This window comes from Rhinolophus ferrumequinum, chromosome 22 (assembly GCF_004115265.2).
Source record: "Rhinolophus ferrumequinum isolate MPI-CBG mRhiFer1 chromosome 22, mRhiFer1_v1.p, whole genome shotgun sequence".
NCBI classification, from domain to species: domain Eukaryota; kingdom Metazoa; phylum Chordata; class Mammalia; order Chiroptera; family Rhinolophidae; genus Rhinolophus; species Rhinolophus ferrumequinum.
Window position 1 is genome coordinate 26,253,667 of NC_046305.1, and position 14,422 is coordinate 26,268,088.

General features: G+C 48.3%; 1 protein-coding gene across 29 annotated transcripts in view; it reads right to left on the bottom strand.

Moving 5' to 3' along the window:
* The window catches only part of NFASC (neurofascin), a 181,568-nt gene that overhangs the window by 132,609 nt on the left and 34,537 nt on the right, over positions 1 to 14,422 (bottom strand). For 24 of the 29 annotated variants that reach the window (XR_004421659.1, XR_004421658.1, XM_033093330.1 and 21 more), the window contains exon 2: positions 8,278 to 8,412. The exons of the other annotated variants lie outside the window; for them this stretch is intronic. Coding sequence is in view for 22 of the 24 variants with exons in the window: in XM_033093330.1 (XP_032949221.1) it covers positions 8,278 to 8,412 (135 nt within the window). In the remaining 2 variants the exon portion in view is untranslated. The remainder of the gene's footprint in view (positions 1 to 8,277; positions 8,413 to 14,422) is intronic. 29 annotated transcript variants of the gene reach the window in all.

Here is a 14,422-nt window from a genome sequence, read left to right on the forward strand (position 1 = left end):
GTTTATCCGCTACAGACAGTTCCTGACTTGACTTAGGATGGTTTGACTTAAGATTTTTTGATTTTACAATGGTGGATCTACTCCAGGCCAAGTTATGATGTTTGGTAGGTTAGATGCATTAAATACATATTCGACATATTTTCAACTTACGATGGGTTTGTTGACACGTAAGTCAAAAAGTATCTGTAATTTGTTAATAGCAGATCCCTATTTCTAGCCTTAAAATGTCAAAGTCAAAAGCAAATCAGGTTCCTCAAAAAATTAAACATAGAATTGGTATATGATCCAGCAATCTCATTTCTGGGTATTTACCCAAAAGAACTGAAAGCAGGGACTCAAACAGATATGTGCACACTCGTGTCCGCAGCAGCAGTATTCACAGTAGCCAAGAGGTGGGAGCAGCCCAGGTGTCCATCGAGGGATGAATGGGTAAACAAAATGTGCTCAATTCATACAACGGAATATTATTCAGCTTTAAAAAGAAAGGAAACTCTGACACATGGTACAACATGGATGATGAACCTTGAAGACATTATGCTAAGTGAAATAAACCAGTCATAAAAGAACAAATATTGTATGATTCCACTTAGATTCCACTTTAACTACCTAGAGTAGTTAAATTCATAGAGACAGAACGGAGAATGGGGGTTACCGGGGCTTGGGGGAGAGGAAATGGGAAGTCGTTGTTTAATGGATATAGAATTCCAGTTTGGAAAGATGAAAAAATTCTGGAGATGGATGGTGGTGAGTGCTGCACAACAATGTGGTCACACTTAATGCCATAGAACTGTACCCTTTAAAATGGTTAAAATGGTAAACTTTACGCTGTATATATTTTATCACAATTTTTAAAAAGGCAAATCAAGCATAAGCTATTCCCGTGGGGAAATAAAAATCACGACACAGTTGTATTAAAGGGGATATGAGGCCAGGTTATTTGAAATCAGGAAAGTCCTGCAGAACTTCAAAAACCTACAGTCATGTAAACTAGTCTCCAACTAGACTGGGCATATTGAATGCCTAGGGTCCAGTCCCAGCTTTGTCACTAAACGAGTTAGATGATACTTGGCAAGGGAGTCACTTCTTCCCATGCCTCAGTTTACAACATACATACAATAAAGGGGTCGGATTAGATCACCAAAGCCCCTTTCATCTAGGCTAGGGGTTCTCAAAATATGGTCTCAGAGAAGCAATATCACCTGGGGATATATGAAAATGCAAATTACCAAGCCTTACCCCAGGACTCACTGAACCAGAAACTCTGAGTGAGAGCCCAGCCATCTGGTTCTGAACGAGCCAGACAGGTTTGAGAACCACTGAGATAGGACATTTTATGTTTTTCTAACTGATAATGATCTGAGTAGGCCATTCTTTTAAGAAAATGAAAAGCACAAATATCCAAACACATAAGACACATGCATTAGGAAATGACCAGGAATGAACAGGATGCTTACATTTTAAAAACATAAGGTATAAACATAAAGTAGCAAATTTATTTTTAAAAAACCAGAATTAATGTATCCAATTGAGTGCTGTTCTTAAAATTATAAGTGCCTACCACCTGTGTTCTAAGGATGCAGTTCTTGCTCAAAACAGTTTTGAAATTTCATTTGGAGCCGACTTCTGAGTCCGTTTGGAAGCCAAATGAAATTAGCTTCATTTGTTTGGAACTCAAAGTATCCCCATACAGCTTGATCATATACTTACTGTCCTGATTAGGCTGCTTCCAGAAATCAAATTCCCTCTAAAAGGAAGAAGACTGCCCGTTGCTGAGGAAATTAAAAGAATGTGCCACAGGCTTAACAGGAAACTCCAAAGTGGAGCGTAAATGTGTTTTGGAGAATGCCAGAATTACATGTTTGGCATCCCAGAGTGCCCGTCTGGAAGGGGGCACCACTCCCTCATCCAGCTTCAGACCTGAGAGCTGGAGGTGGAGCAAGAGACCATCCTGTCAGCACTCACTCTTCAAAGGGACTGGAACTTTCATTGCCATCTCACAGGCAAGGCAACGGAGACCAGAGAGGCTGACCAATTTGTTGAAGGCGATGCAACTCACAGGTGGAGCCAGAAACTAACTTTAAAAACTCCCAAATAGGCACGACCTTTGAACCCGGGAGTGGACAAGAATGGAAGGCCCAACCCACCAGGCTGTGAGGTCAGATCAGAAGAGGAGGCTACAGCCCAGCTGCATTCTTAATCTGACAAAAGGCTCTTTTGAATTTACTGAATATTTTGGCACCAGTCCTGGTCAATTCTTTCTCCTTTGGTGGGTTGCAAAATATTTCAAGCATCCCACAGAGTCCAGTGAGAGCAAAGAGGGTGGAAGATTCCTCCTCCATCTAGCCTTCTGGTCTTTAAGAAAGAGGCACCCAGTGGGCAGGGAAGAGGGGCAGGTTCTAGTCCCCAGGCTGCTGGCCCCCCAGAACTTCTGCCTGGCCCCTCAGCAGAGGACTCCCTCCTCACTCCACCCTGTGTTATTCTACTATTCACTTTAGGGGGAGACACTGGAAGTGGAACATTACTTTGCATACACATCAAAGCTTTTTCCTAATCCCACCCTCAACTCCCCAAAAGAGCTTTAAAGTCATCTTCCCTTATGGCTCTCTCCCCAAAACCCTATGGTCTACATCTCCTCATTTTAGATTTATACGTATGTCTTGCACTGTCCTCTATTTCATGTATAATTACCTCTCTAGTCAGACTACTTGCCCAGTGGCTGATGTGTGCAAGTCTCTTTATTTTCCGTAACATCCGGCATAGTGTTGGGCACAGAGTGGACACTCGGCAATGACGTGGTGACAACGATAATGCTAAGTTACATGACCATGTTTCCCTGCTGGCGCTGGGCACTTGCCTGGTACTCTGTTGATGCGCATTCTCTCCATGCATCCTCATCACAGTACAATGTGTGAGGTGCTATTAACTCCCTTTTCAGATAAGGAGACTGAGACTCCAAAAGGTTAAGTAACCTAACCAAGATCAAGGGGAAGAGCTCAGTGCAAATCTATGTCTCCTGGACTCCAAAAGCAGTGCTTGTAACACTTAGACATCACTCCTTCCTCAAGAGTCCCGATTACGGAGTGAGAACACCCTCATCTTCTCTTCTGCTTCAGGTGCCCTCCCTGCCCCAGCCCCAGCCCCAGCCCCGCTCTTTTGCTTCTTAACCTCCACACTCTCCCACCCTCCAGGCTCAGGGGCAGGCAGGAGGAAGGGACCTCAAAATCCAGGAAGTGGTTTTAGGGACCACCACCGAGATGACTGATGCTGGAAGACCTGGGGGAGGTGGAGGAAGCTGGCTGCCAGGGAAGGGCAGAGCCTTGCCGGGCACAGCCCTCCTCTTCCTCAGGCCTAGCTGCCTTTCCATTTCGGAGCCACTCTATACACACACATCACCCACAGGGCTGAGAGTCCCCCAGACACAGTCCTGCCTGAAGCCCAATGCCTTCCACCACCCTGATAGGAAGCCACATCATAGCCATTGCCCAAGGAGAATAAGTGTCACTGCGGCAGAGAGGGGAAAACATTTATTTTAACCTCCCAAAGCTGACCTTAATGCTTCTGAGTGAGATGCACCTGCGGAGACTGAGCTGCTGAAGTACTGTTACCCAGGTCTGAGTGCCCATCTGGGTTCCTGTCCCAAAGAGGACGTGGCAGGAGGAGCACTGAGCTGGGTGTTGGGACACCCAAAGTTTGGTTCCCAACTCATCAGTAACTCTCTGCTCTGCACCTCATCTCTACGACAAGGGGGTTACCGCATGGCTTATAAAAGGGCCTCCCACGTGCCGAGGTCTACAGTTCTGTGACCAGGCTGCAGAAACTGCCTTGCCAGTCACATGCTGCTGGCACCAGCCAGGCTGCAGACAGTGGAGAGCTGATGCAGGAGATATGCCCTCATCCCGCCCACTCCCGGGGAATTTGACCCTGTTCCCCCTCAACTCTGACAGTCTTCCAAGGAAAATGCTGACCTCTGGCCTGGTTGATTCCCAGTTAAACAAAAGAATGCAAGCTGGTGATCTGGGACTGTCCTCCCAAGGGCTGGGTCATCTTCCACCTGCCAGCTGACTCCTGCACACACTCCACACCCCAGCTGCACAGGCCACAGGAGGGTGGCCAGAGCTCCCTGGAGGGGCCATCATGCCAACATGACTTCAGTGAGATGTAAATGATGGGGAAGGCGACAGAGAGCAGAGTTTATGGGTCACCACTCCAGCACAGTCCCAGCCCTGCACAGCTGTCACTCAAATCAGGTTTCCAGGGCATGAAGTGCCCTGGACTTAAATGCTTCACCTTGTTCTAGCCGAGTTCAGACTCCACGTCAGCCAGGCAGACATGCTACCCAATGGCCTTTGAGGGCTTGCCCCATGGGGCCTCTTAGCATTACAAACCAGGTCCTCAAAGCAAGTCATCCAATGCTCTTCTGTATTGTATTAAGAACTGCACCTTCCTTCCAAGTGTTGCTCAAGATGTGCTTTCCAGAATGTCCGCCCCAGGCCACCTCCAATGGACTCGCAAGCACTTACAAACATGATTCTCAGCAGCTACACGTGGGTTTCCCAAACTTCACTAACATACAGACATCTTCCAAAAGAAGAAAATATCCAGGAACTCCCAAGAGCGTATCTAAGAACCCCCAGGGGTCTGTATACCCCTGTGTGAGAGACACTATCTTAAAAAAACAAAATCTAATTTTTAAAGAAAAACTTCTTTCAGTTGCAAATTAGATTTGCAAACCAGAAGTTTTATCTTTCCAACTGGTAGAATAATAAAGCTCATTGTCAACATTCTCACAGAAATCAATGAGAACCATGAGCTACACAGTTGTCATCCATTCATCCAATATTTATTGAGCACCTCACATGTGCCAGACGATGCTCTGGCAATGGCACTCAGCGGTAAACAGACACTGTCCCAGGACTGGAGAAGCTGGCCTTCCAGAAGTAGAGGCAGGTAATCAAACAGTAGTAGACAAGTAAATAATGTACATGCTGATAGTGAAAAGTGCTGTGAAGAAAAGTAAAGCAGGGAAAGAGGGTAAGTGAGGATGTGGGGAGAAAGGAAGGGCTGGTTCGACAGACATGGTCAGGAAACAGCACGGCAGAGGCCTGAATAAACACGGTGAAGAAGTGAGTCAGCTGGAAGGTGATGCGTAAGCCGCTCCAGGCCAAGGGAACAGCAACAAAGGGGCCCAGGGCAGCAGCCAGCCGGACTCCTGAGGAAGAGCTCAAAGCCCTCTGCTTCCTTGCAGAAGAAGAGCCTGCAGGAAGAGTGGTCATGAGGCTGGAGGGGTGCAGGGGTGGACACGCAGTACTGGGTACACCACAGTCTGACTTTACGGGAAGTGTGGTGGGAGACCACTGGACGCTCTGAAACAAGGAAGTGCCAGGGTTTTTCCTTTTCTGTCTTTGTCCACTTCCCGTGTCCTTTGTGTGCATCTGGTTGTCCCCAACAGGTTGGCAGCTCACTGAGGATAGGGCTGTCTCCTCTCTCACGCCAAGAGCTCCCTGATGACGGTAACCATGTTCCCCTACCTTCCGATACCTTCCCTTCGGCCTCCAGGACGGAGCGCCACTCAGTAAAGCTTCACTGGGTAGTGCTTCCAATCCAGAAACGCGTTCCTGGGGCTGAGACACTATTAGCATTAGTTCTGGTAGGCTCCAAAATAAGAAAAGAGAACTGTGCATCTGTTGCTCATGGTCAGGCCTCCTCCTCCTACCTGGAACTGACTCCCACCAACCGCCTAAAGCACAGCAGCTCCGCATGTGGGGAGCCATGATTTCTCTGTACTTTGGAACTTTGAGAACTGGCTCAGTTTATGATTAACCTGTTCTAGCTCCTAAGGCATTGTCTTGCCTGCACCTGGAGGGTGCTTGCAGGCTGCTGAGGTATGCGATAAGAATGGCCGGTTTCTCGGACACAGAGCACAGATGGTTATCAGGATAATTGATGGTTCCTGTCTTGTGGAAATGGGATTTGGGATGCTTTTGTGATTTAGTTAGTTTCTGGTTAGGGGTTAACAATTTACTTTCTGTGAGGTAATGTACACTTGTGACTGCTAGTCTGCACGTATGCATAGGGTATATAAGTGGAAGTTTTCAATAAAGAGGTGCTTCAGCATCACTGGAGACCGATCGATCGCATCATCAACATTTGTGTAAGTGTCTTTGTTCATTCCCACTCCCCCTTTCGGGCTTTTCGTTGATCTGTGGCTGCTGGTCAGCCTCATCCGCACAGATGTGGCCTACCTCAGGTGCACACCTCACTGGGCTGAGCCACCTGGAGTGGGGGTGGGGGACAGGTGGGGGCTCAGGCAAGGCTGGTCCCTGCCCCAAGGCTCCATCACTGAGCGACTAACGCCAGGCTCCACATCACGCAAACAAGCAGCCTCTCACCTCTACTGCAGCCACTGCCCCAGGGGAGCCTCAGTTGCCTGTATCCATAGCAACCAGCCAGTGTGAGTCCCCAGAGGGAGGGAGGAAGGGCAGCCGCACTCTGTGCTGCTTATGCTGAGAGAAGCATTTCTGCTGCTGGGTTAGGAAGCCCTCAGGTCCTGAAAGAGGTGCCCTCATCCACATTCATCTGCCTCCTTTCTCTGTCAACAAGGTGCAAAGGAAGATGATGCAATGATTTGAAGATAGGATTTTCTCTTTGGTTCTATCTGAAGCTGATCCTGCACACAACTGCAATTTAAAAGGAAGCTGATCCTCGCTTTTAAACTACCTGGGAAGTCAGGGTGGGGACAACCAGAATATAGAACAAAATCACACAGCTGGAAGGAACTTGAGATGTTCCATCTTCCTGTGTCTGAGCCACATGGCACCTCACCCCATCTCATGGGGAAAATCCATTTTTATTTTTTTAAATTAATTAAAAATTAAAATGCCAACAATAAACACTTTGCTCTTCACTTAGTTCCCTTAGCCTCGGGTCCTTGGGTCCTCGTTTCAATGTTTCACGTCCGTTTTGTAGGACACGTCCTCTGCCCCTTCTATGCTCTCCTTACCTCTGTCCTTCCCTCAGGTCAGCAGAGCCTTCTAACTCCACCTTAACCCTACAGGTTATGGCTTAAACATGGGCAGGATAAGGGGCTGCCCGGGGTAAGTGGAAAAAGGGTTCATAGTTTTAAAATAAATCATTCACTGCCACCTGCTATAGAGATACTAGCTGAGTCTATTTTCTAACCCTAGAAAATATGTTCAAGTTCACAAAGAAGGACTCGTTCGGAAATGGGGCATACCAAGCCGGCTTCACCCCAGGAGACAGATGGCACCACCAGCTGCTCCTGCGACAAGGGACCCACCTGCCATGAGAACCCCAAACCATCTGATCAATGGACAACGTTAAGCCAGATCAGCAAACGCCCTTTCCTTCTACTTAAAGCTAACTCATTCCCACAACTCCTCTCTCTTGAAAAATGCCAAATCTTCTTTAAATAAAAACAGAATAAACCCAACTCAGTTCTCTTCTCTCCATCCCTTTCTGCAGCCTAAGGAAATAACTCTTTCTCAAGTTTCAGGCTTCACTCTTGCCAAAGAACTGTCTTGTCTTTGAAATAAAAATAAATCCCCGTCTTCTATAAAGGTGAGAGAACAAAAATGTGCCATTTGGCTGCCCCTAATCCTATGAGAAAGCAGGATTTACGTAAGTACAGACCTGAAACCTAACAGAGGGTCCCCTGTGCCCTCCATTCTCTCCCTCCCTCTATCTTTCCCTCCCTATACTCCTCATTCTGCACAGACAGGTGGGGTGCAGAGAACCCCAGCTTCCTGTCTGTAAAATGGAGATAACTGTACCTGTATTACAAACTGTTCTGGGGGTTACAACAAGACAATGTACATAAAGTACTCGGGCAGGGTCTGACACACACCAACACTGGTTGTTATTAGCTATTCTTTAGGTGGATCACACTTTTTCTGAGAGCAGATACCAACGTGTCATAGCTGAATTCCCACCTTTAGCTCAGTACCTGGCATACTGTCGGTATTTTAAGATAAAAATGAAAGCGATAGGTCTCGTTGAAGGGGTCACAGGCTCTTATCCCACAGGTCCCTGCTCTGCCCCAAGACTGCCTTGGCTTGTTCCCCTAAGAGGACAGTTATCATCACATAACCTTTTCTCTTCCCACTCAGAAGATTTCCAATAAAGTCAACCAGTAAATGCTCTAAAAAATGGAAATCTCTCTGCGTACCACCTCACCAGGTCTTGCCAGGCCTCTCAAAAGATCTGCCTCCTCCCCTGCCTCCTGGATGGTGTTCAGTAACCGGAAGAATAATGAACTACCAGAGGGGATTCCAATCGGTGGCAATTAGCACTCCTCCAGCTGGGAAGAGATTTAGCTCCAGGACGCCCAGTTCTGCTGATTCCCCGTCTCTCTTCCAGAAAACTCCAACTGCAACCACACCACTTGGCAGGACCCTACAGATCAAAAAGAAGAACCTGACTGATCTATGAAACAAGACTGGCCAAGTGTTGATAACTGTTGAAGCTGGGTGATGGGAACATAGGGATTCACGTCACTATTCTCTCCATTTTTATATATTTTGAAAAACAAAACAAAACATTAATTCATTAACAATTCCATATTTTACCCAAACTAGCAAGGAAGCCCAGAGGGTATTCTTCTCAAATCACAGGGGAACTCCAGGCCTGGATTTCTATTGTAAAAGAAAAGAAATTTCTCTGGCTCATTTGCATTTGATGGGAGATGTACAGAAGGAACTTTGGCCTCTTTGAGCTTGGGTAAATAACTTAACCTCTCTGAGCCTCTTCCTCAGCTTCCTTACCCTTAAAACAGGTTTTGTCCGTGCCTCACAGGCTGCCCTAGAAATGGAGGTGAAGCTTGCTGTATTGTGATAACTCTTGAAGAGTATCTAGCACATAGTAAATGCTTGATAAAATTTAGTTTCTTTTCTTTATGAAACAAAGATATTCTGCTGTATTCTTGTATTAAGAAACTTAATAGAATCCAACTCCAGAAGACAGCTGGTGGCCAAGAGTAACTAAGATACACTGAAAAGAAAGCTTGTGGAGAAAGGAACTCAAAACTCCATTGCCTGGGAAAGCTGAGTTCCCGGTACCCATCAAACACTGAAGTGTCTGAAGCACACCGTTTCCCACGGGGTAGCAGGCTGGGGGAGAGAAATGCACACCACTCTGGGCCTTGGGCGGCAGTGGGTTTAAACAGGAGGCTTTGCTAGGAAGGACTGCTGACATTTAAACACCATAATGACGCGAAGAGATATTTGTACACAAATGTTCATAATAGCAGCATTGTTCACAATAGCCAAAAGGTAGAAACAACCCAGATGTCCATTGACAGATGAATGGATAAACAAAATGTGGTGTACCTATAAATGAAATATTATTCAGCTTTAAAAAGGAATGGAATTCTGATACATGCTACATCATGGATGAACCTGGAAGATATTATGCTAAGTGAAATACGCCAGACACACAAATACTGTTATGATTCTACTTACATGAGGTTCACAGTCACATTCATAGAGACAGAAAATAGAATGGTGGTCACCAGGGACTGGGGGAAGGAGTATTATTGTTTAATGGGTACAGAGTTTCAGTTGAGGAGGATGAAAAATTCTGGAGATGGAAGGTGGTGATGCTTGTACAACAATGTGAATGTATTTAACGGCAGGAAGCTGTACACTTAAAAATGATAAATTTTATATTGTGTATATTTTGCCACAATGAAATAATAACAGAAAAGAAAAAGCAGCATAATGACAACCTCTTGGCTTTAGTTTGTATCTCTTTTTCCCAAGAGCTGAAAGCACCCTTAAAATATGCCCACTTGTAGCAATGGGTCAACTGGGTCCCAGAAAGGTTAGGCAAGTGCAGCAAATCCTTAGCACTGTGTTGTGTCCTCCTCCAACAGGAGGCTGCCTGGGATCGCTGCCACCATGTAAGAATCAGTCTTCTCTGCTGCCCTCCTGCCTGCCCAAGGAGAGGAGAAGCTGCAGACCTGGGCACAAGCAGAAGACTGTGGTTTGGTCGGCCTGGGGTCAGCAGGACAGGACAGCTCGCAAGCCAGCTCCCCGCCCCCTGTGCCCCAGCACCTCCTCACTAGGTAACACACACACCTCCCTGCCAGAAGCCACAGGCCGCACCTGACCACAGAGTGAGGAGCTGGCCGGTTCGCTCTAGCACCCCACCTGGAGCTGCCCTCTGAAGTCTGTTGTCACCTCCCTGCCCCTCAATTCACTCAAAAAGACCCAGAACTCCAGAGTAAATGTTCCTAAGAAAGCAGCTTTCACACCCACCTCCATGCAAAGAATGGCAGCGACAGTGGACAGTGGTGACAAACCTGCAGCAGAAGAGAGGATGTCCCTGTGGCCTCTCCACCCCACATTACCCACGGCTGCCTCCCAGAATCCCACACCCATTTCCTGGTTGAGAGAGTCATCCTCCACATCTTGAGTTCCTCAGCCATAGGCTCAAAGTCCCACAGAGCTTTCCGTACTATTTCCTTGGATTCACTCCTGAGGCAGCGGGAAGGGAGGGGTTTTTTCCCTGCGGCAGACATTGGTATACCATGTCCACAAACCAGAGAGAGAGAGGGCTGAAGGGTTTAGGGAAGGACAGAGAGGGTGCAGAGACCAGAGGTGTGTGCCTGAAATAACTCTTATTCTCCCTTGAGGCTCGTCAAACCCTAGGAGTGACACAGAGACCATACTACATACAGGGATGTCTACAATGACAGAAAGCTGCTCCGTGGTTGCCTGGGGCCAAGGGCTTAGGGGAGATGACTGCAAATGAGATGAGGGGATTTTCAGGGGTGACAAAATAGTCTGTATCTTGACTAGAATGGGGGTTCATGGTTGTATGTATTTGTCAAAACCCAGCTGACTATACCCTTAAAATGAGTATATTTTATTGAATGTAAATTATATCTCAATACATTTAATTTTAAAGTTATAAAAACCCTAAGAGCTTGGGTAAGAGAGCCACATGATCTAGTAGTAATTTAGGAGGCCGATCTTAGAGGCTCCGGAAGGATGACAATACATCCCACAGGACTGTATTTACCCTGGGATTCCATGCTGAGTCGAAGAGGCCTGCAGGCCCCTCCTGCCTCCCCGTCTCCCACCAACCCCCGAATTTTAGAGTCAGGCAAACAAAGATCCTATCAGGCCTCTCCTCAGGCCTCTCCTCAGCACTAGTTAGTAACATCCTGTCTTGGTTGGGGATTTGTGGAGGGGAGACCAGGGGGCTGGTACCTACCATTGGCTCTTGGTGTGTGTGTGCTTAGGCCCATTTATTACCCTGTCACTTACGTCCTCCCTGACAAAGAGCCCCCAGCACGGGAGCTGAGGACCGCGGGGAGGAGGGAAGCTTTGAGGAGAACCCAGGGCCTGGAGATTGGAACGTTATTTCTATGAGTTGTACAGGTTTTCTATGAGTTGTACAGGTTTTCAGCCCTCAGGCCTCCTGGACAACCTGCAAAAATTTCCTCTCTCACGCTTGTTTTTAGGGAGGAGAAGTACTGACTTTCTAATACTATATACTCATGCACTTCCAGATTCGTTATTCTGTTTTTCTTTCCCCTTCTTCCAGCAAAATACAATCTATTCTAAGGTACGTGTAACTTCTGGGAAGCTGGCAACTTCAGCGGTGTCACCACCTCCCTGGTCTAACCCGGAGGATGACAGAGTGGTAGAAGGCTGGGGCCTCTCCTCTTCCCTTCACAGAGGTCCACAGCCAAGGGATGGAGAGTTAGGAAGAACGGACGGCCATGAACAGGACGCTTGGATTTGCTCAGTCAGAAAGCCAGCTCCAGGGTAATCAAAATTCAGGTAAGTTTGCATTAACATCCCCTCTCCAAGCCACCTTCTTCTAGAGCCCGCATGACTCTAGGGGAAATAAAAAGACCCACAACTCAAATCCTGACTCTCCCACTTAATCACTGTGTGACCTTAGGTAAATCACTTACTCTGTTTCCCCGTCTGCAGATAGAACGGGGACTGTCGTATCTGCCTTGTCAGGTCATTGAAGGGAACGAATGAGGACATATATCTAAAGCACAGGGCAGTGACTGGGGGCAACCAGAAAGCATATGCCACCCTCCTCCACCCAACCCCCTCATGCTGACCCTGCCCAGTCTAGAGAAAAGTGGGAAGTTACTTTTGCTTTTCAAAAGTGGTTATATATGTGGGCTGCTTTCATCACCAGGCCCTCCTTTGCGTTTCCTATACCAGGAGGAGAATATGCTGTGTTCACAAAGAATGAAAATGTGGGCCTTTAAGTATTTCTAAATGTCAACAGATGTTTGCTTCAGGCAAGGAAAGTGTCCTTGAATTCCTGAGAAGTATGAACTGGGTGGTGTGCAGATCAGGGACAAGGCAGAGGTGGGAAGAGGAGAAGGGTAGTGGCAGAGAAAAGGAAGGATCTGGGGCAGACGCGATCAGGATGAGAAGCCAAATGTGGGGCGAGGGAGGTGGACGCAGGACGGTGGGCTGGAAGTGCAAGAGCTGGAGGCAGGGCCCTGGAGAACCTGCCACGTGGCAGAAACGGGATGGAGTAAAGCCATGATTCAACCCCAGGCCCCCAAACAGCTGGACAACAGCTGAGCTGTGAGGAAGACCCATGAGGTCAGAAATGAAGCATAAGCTGGAAGAGGGTTCTTGCCCTTAGACACCAGAAAAAAATGGGCCTGAAGGCAGCCCTGGGAGCAAAGACCTGGACCTTGAGCATCTCTTAGCACTGGCTCCTATGGCTAAAGGGGGCAGCAGCAGGAAGTAGTCAGGGGACCGCTGGGATGTTTACCCTGAGCCCAGGCGGGCGACAGACCTACTGGCACTGGGCGCATGCAGGCTTGGGCCCCAGCATAGGACAGTCTGGGCTGGGTGGGAGAGACCGAAGTGGCCACGTGGCCTTGAACAGAGAGGCCTTCCTTTCTTCCTCCTGTACCAAATGATTTCATGGATGACTTCATTTCTTTTCACAAAGTCTAAGAGGCAGGCACTATTAATATCACACCAGACAGACGAGGAAACCGGGAGTCGCCCAGCACTGGGTGGAACTGGCACTGGAACTCAGGCAGCCAGGCTCCACACCCCGGGGTCTGACACTCCACTACCTCCTCCAGGGTGCAATAACCCACTCATCACGGCAGCAAGTCAGGGAGGAGAGACTGTGCGTGCACGCAGATGTGTACACACACACACACACACACACACACACACACACACACACTCTCTGACCCCAGCACATTCGTCCTGAGGCTAAGGACTTCTTTCTGGATGAACGAAGCACATCTGACTGGAAGGTGGAAACGAAAACTCCATTAATCCACAGGCTGCTCCATAGCTCCCAGGGTGGTTTCCCTCTCAGCTTCCTCTCCGGGCCTGGGGAAGTCTCCACTCTCCCTGGCCTTTTCCCATATCCCAAATCCCAGCGGGGCACTTAGTGTGTGCAGAAGGTTATTCCTTGTGTTACTGACACATGTCCAAGTGGTCATCCATGCAGAGTCCAGCCTACAGGGAGGCCCCTACTGAAGAGCCAGATGCTTCTCAAAGATCCCTAAGGACGAGGGATCCTCTTACTGTGAGTAGGTCTTTCCTTGCATCTGACCCCAGTCCTTCTTGTGGCTGCCAAAACAATGCATGTTGTTGCCTTCTACTGGGAGGCAACATGACATAAGGGCGCCAGGAGATGAGGCCCTGGGGTTGGGGTGGCCACCTGGCTCAGTCACTGACAGTGTGACACTGTGCAGTGTGCCTAACTTCTCTGGGTCTCAGTTTTATGGATTCTGAGCAGGACAGCATAGGTTGTCGGGAGGTTTACATGAGGTACTGACCTCAAGTGCTCGGAGCAGTGCCTATCCCAGAGTGAGCTCTCAATGAACAGTAGCCATTGTTATGGTTGTTATGGCGGAATCACTGGGGAAGGCCACCTGGCTGACGAGTCCTCCTGGTACACCATGAGTGCACAGCCTCAGAGAAGGGCGTGCCTACAGCATGACTCAGCCTGCCTGCCCCTAGGAGGAAGCCTTGTCTCTGTTCTTGAACCTTCCAGGAACCTCCCACATCAACTGACAACCATAAAACATAGCCAGTAGGATCCCGCGAAAGGCTTGTGGAGGACGCTGGGTCATTCCTCCAGGCCAGGTGCCCAGCTGGGCTGAGGCGACATTGGGTTGGCCACACCCCCCACCCCCGCACTCCCACCTACAGCTGTTTCACCAGCTCACACCCGCTCTAAGTAGAGGAGCATCCAGCCTAGCACATACATCATACACACAGTACTCCTAGGGGCAAGCAGATACTTCTGATAGTCACTGCTGCTTCAGACTGCGGGAGGGAGAAGGGAAGTGCGTGTCCACAGCACCTACAGAAGCAGAGCGCCCAAGGAGGAGCTGCACTGTCTGCAGAGCCTCCTCCTCACCCCACAGCTGAGGCCAGGCCAGGGC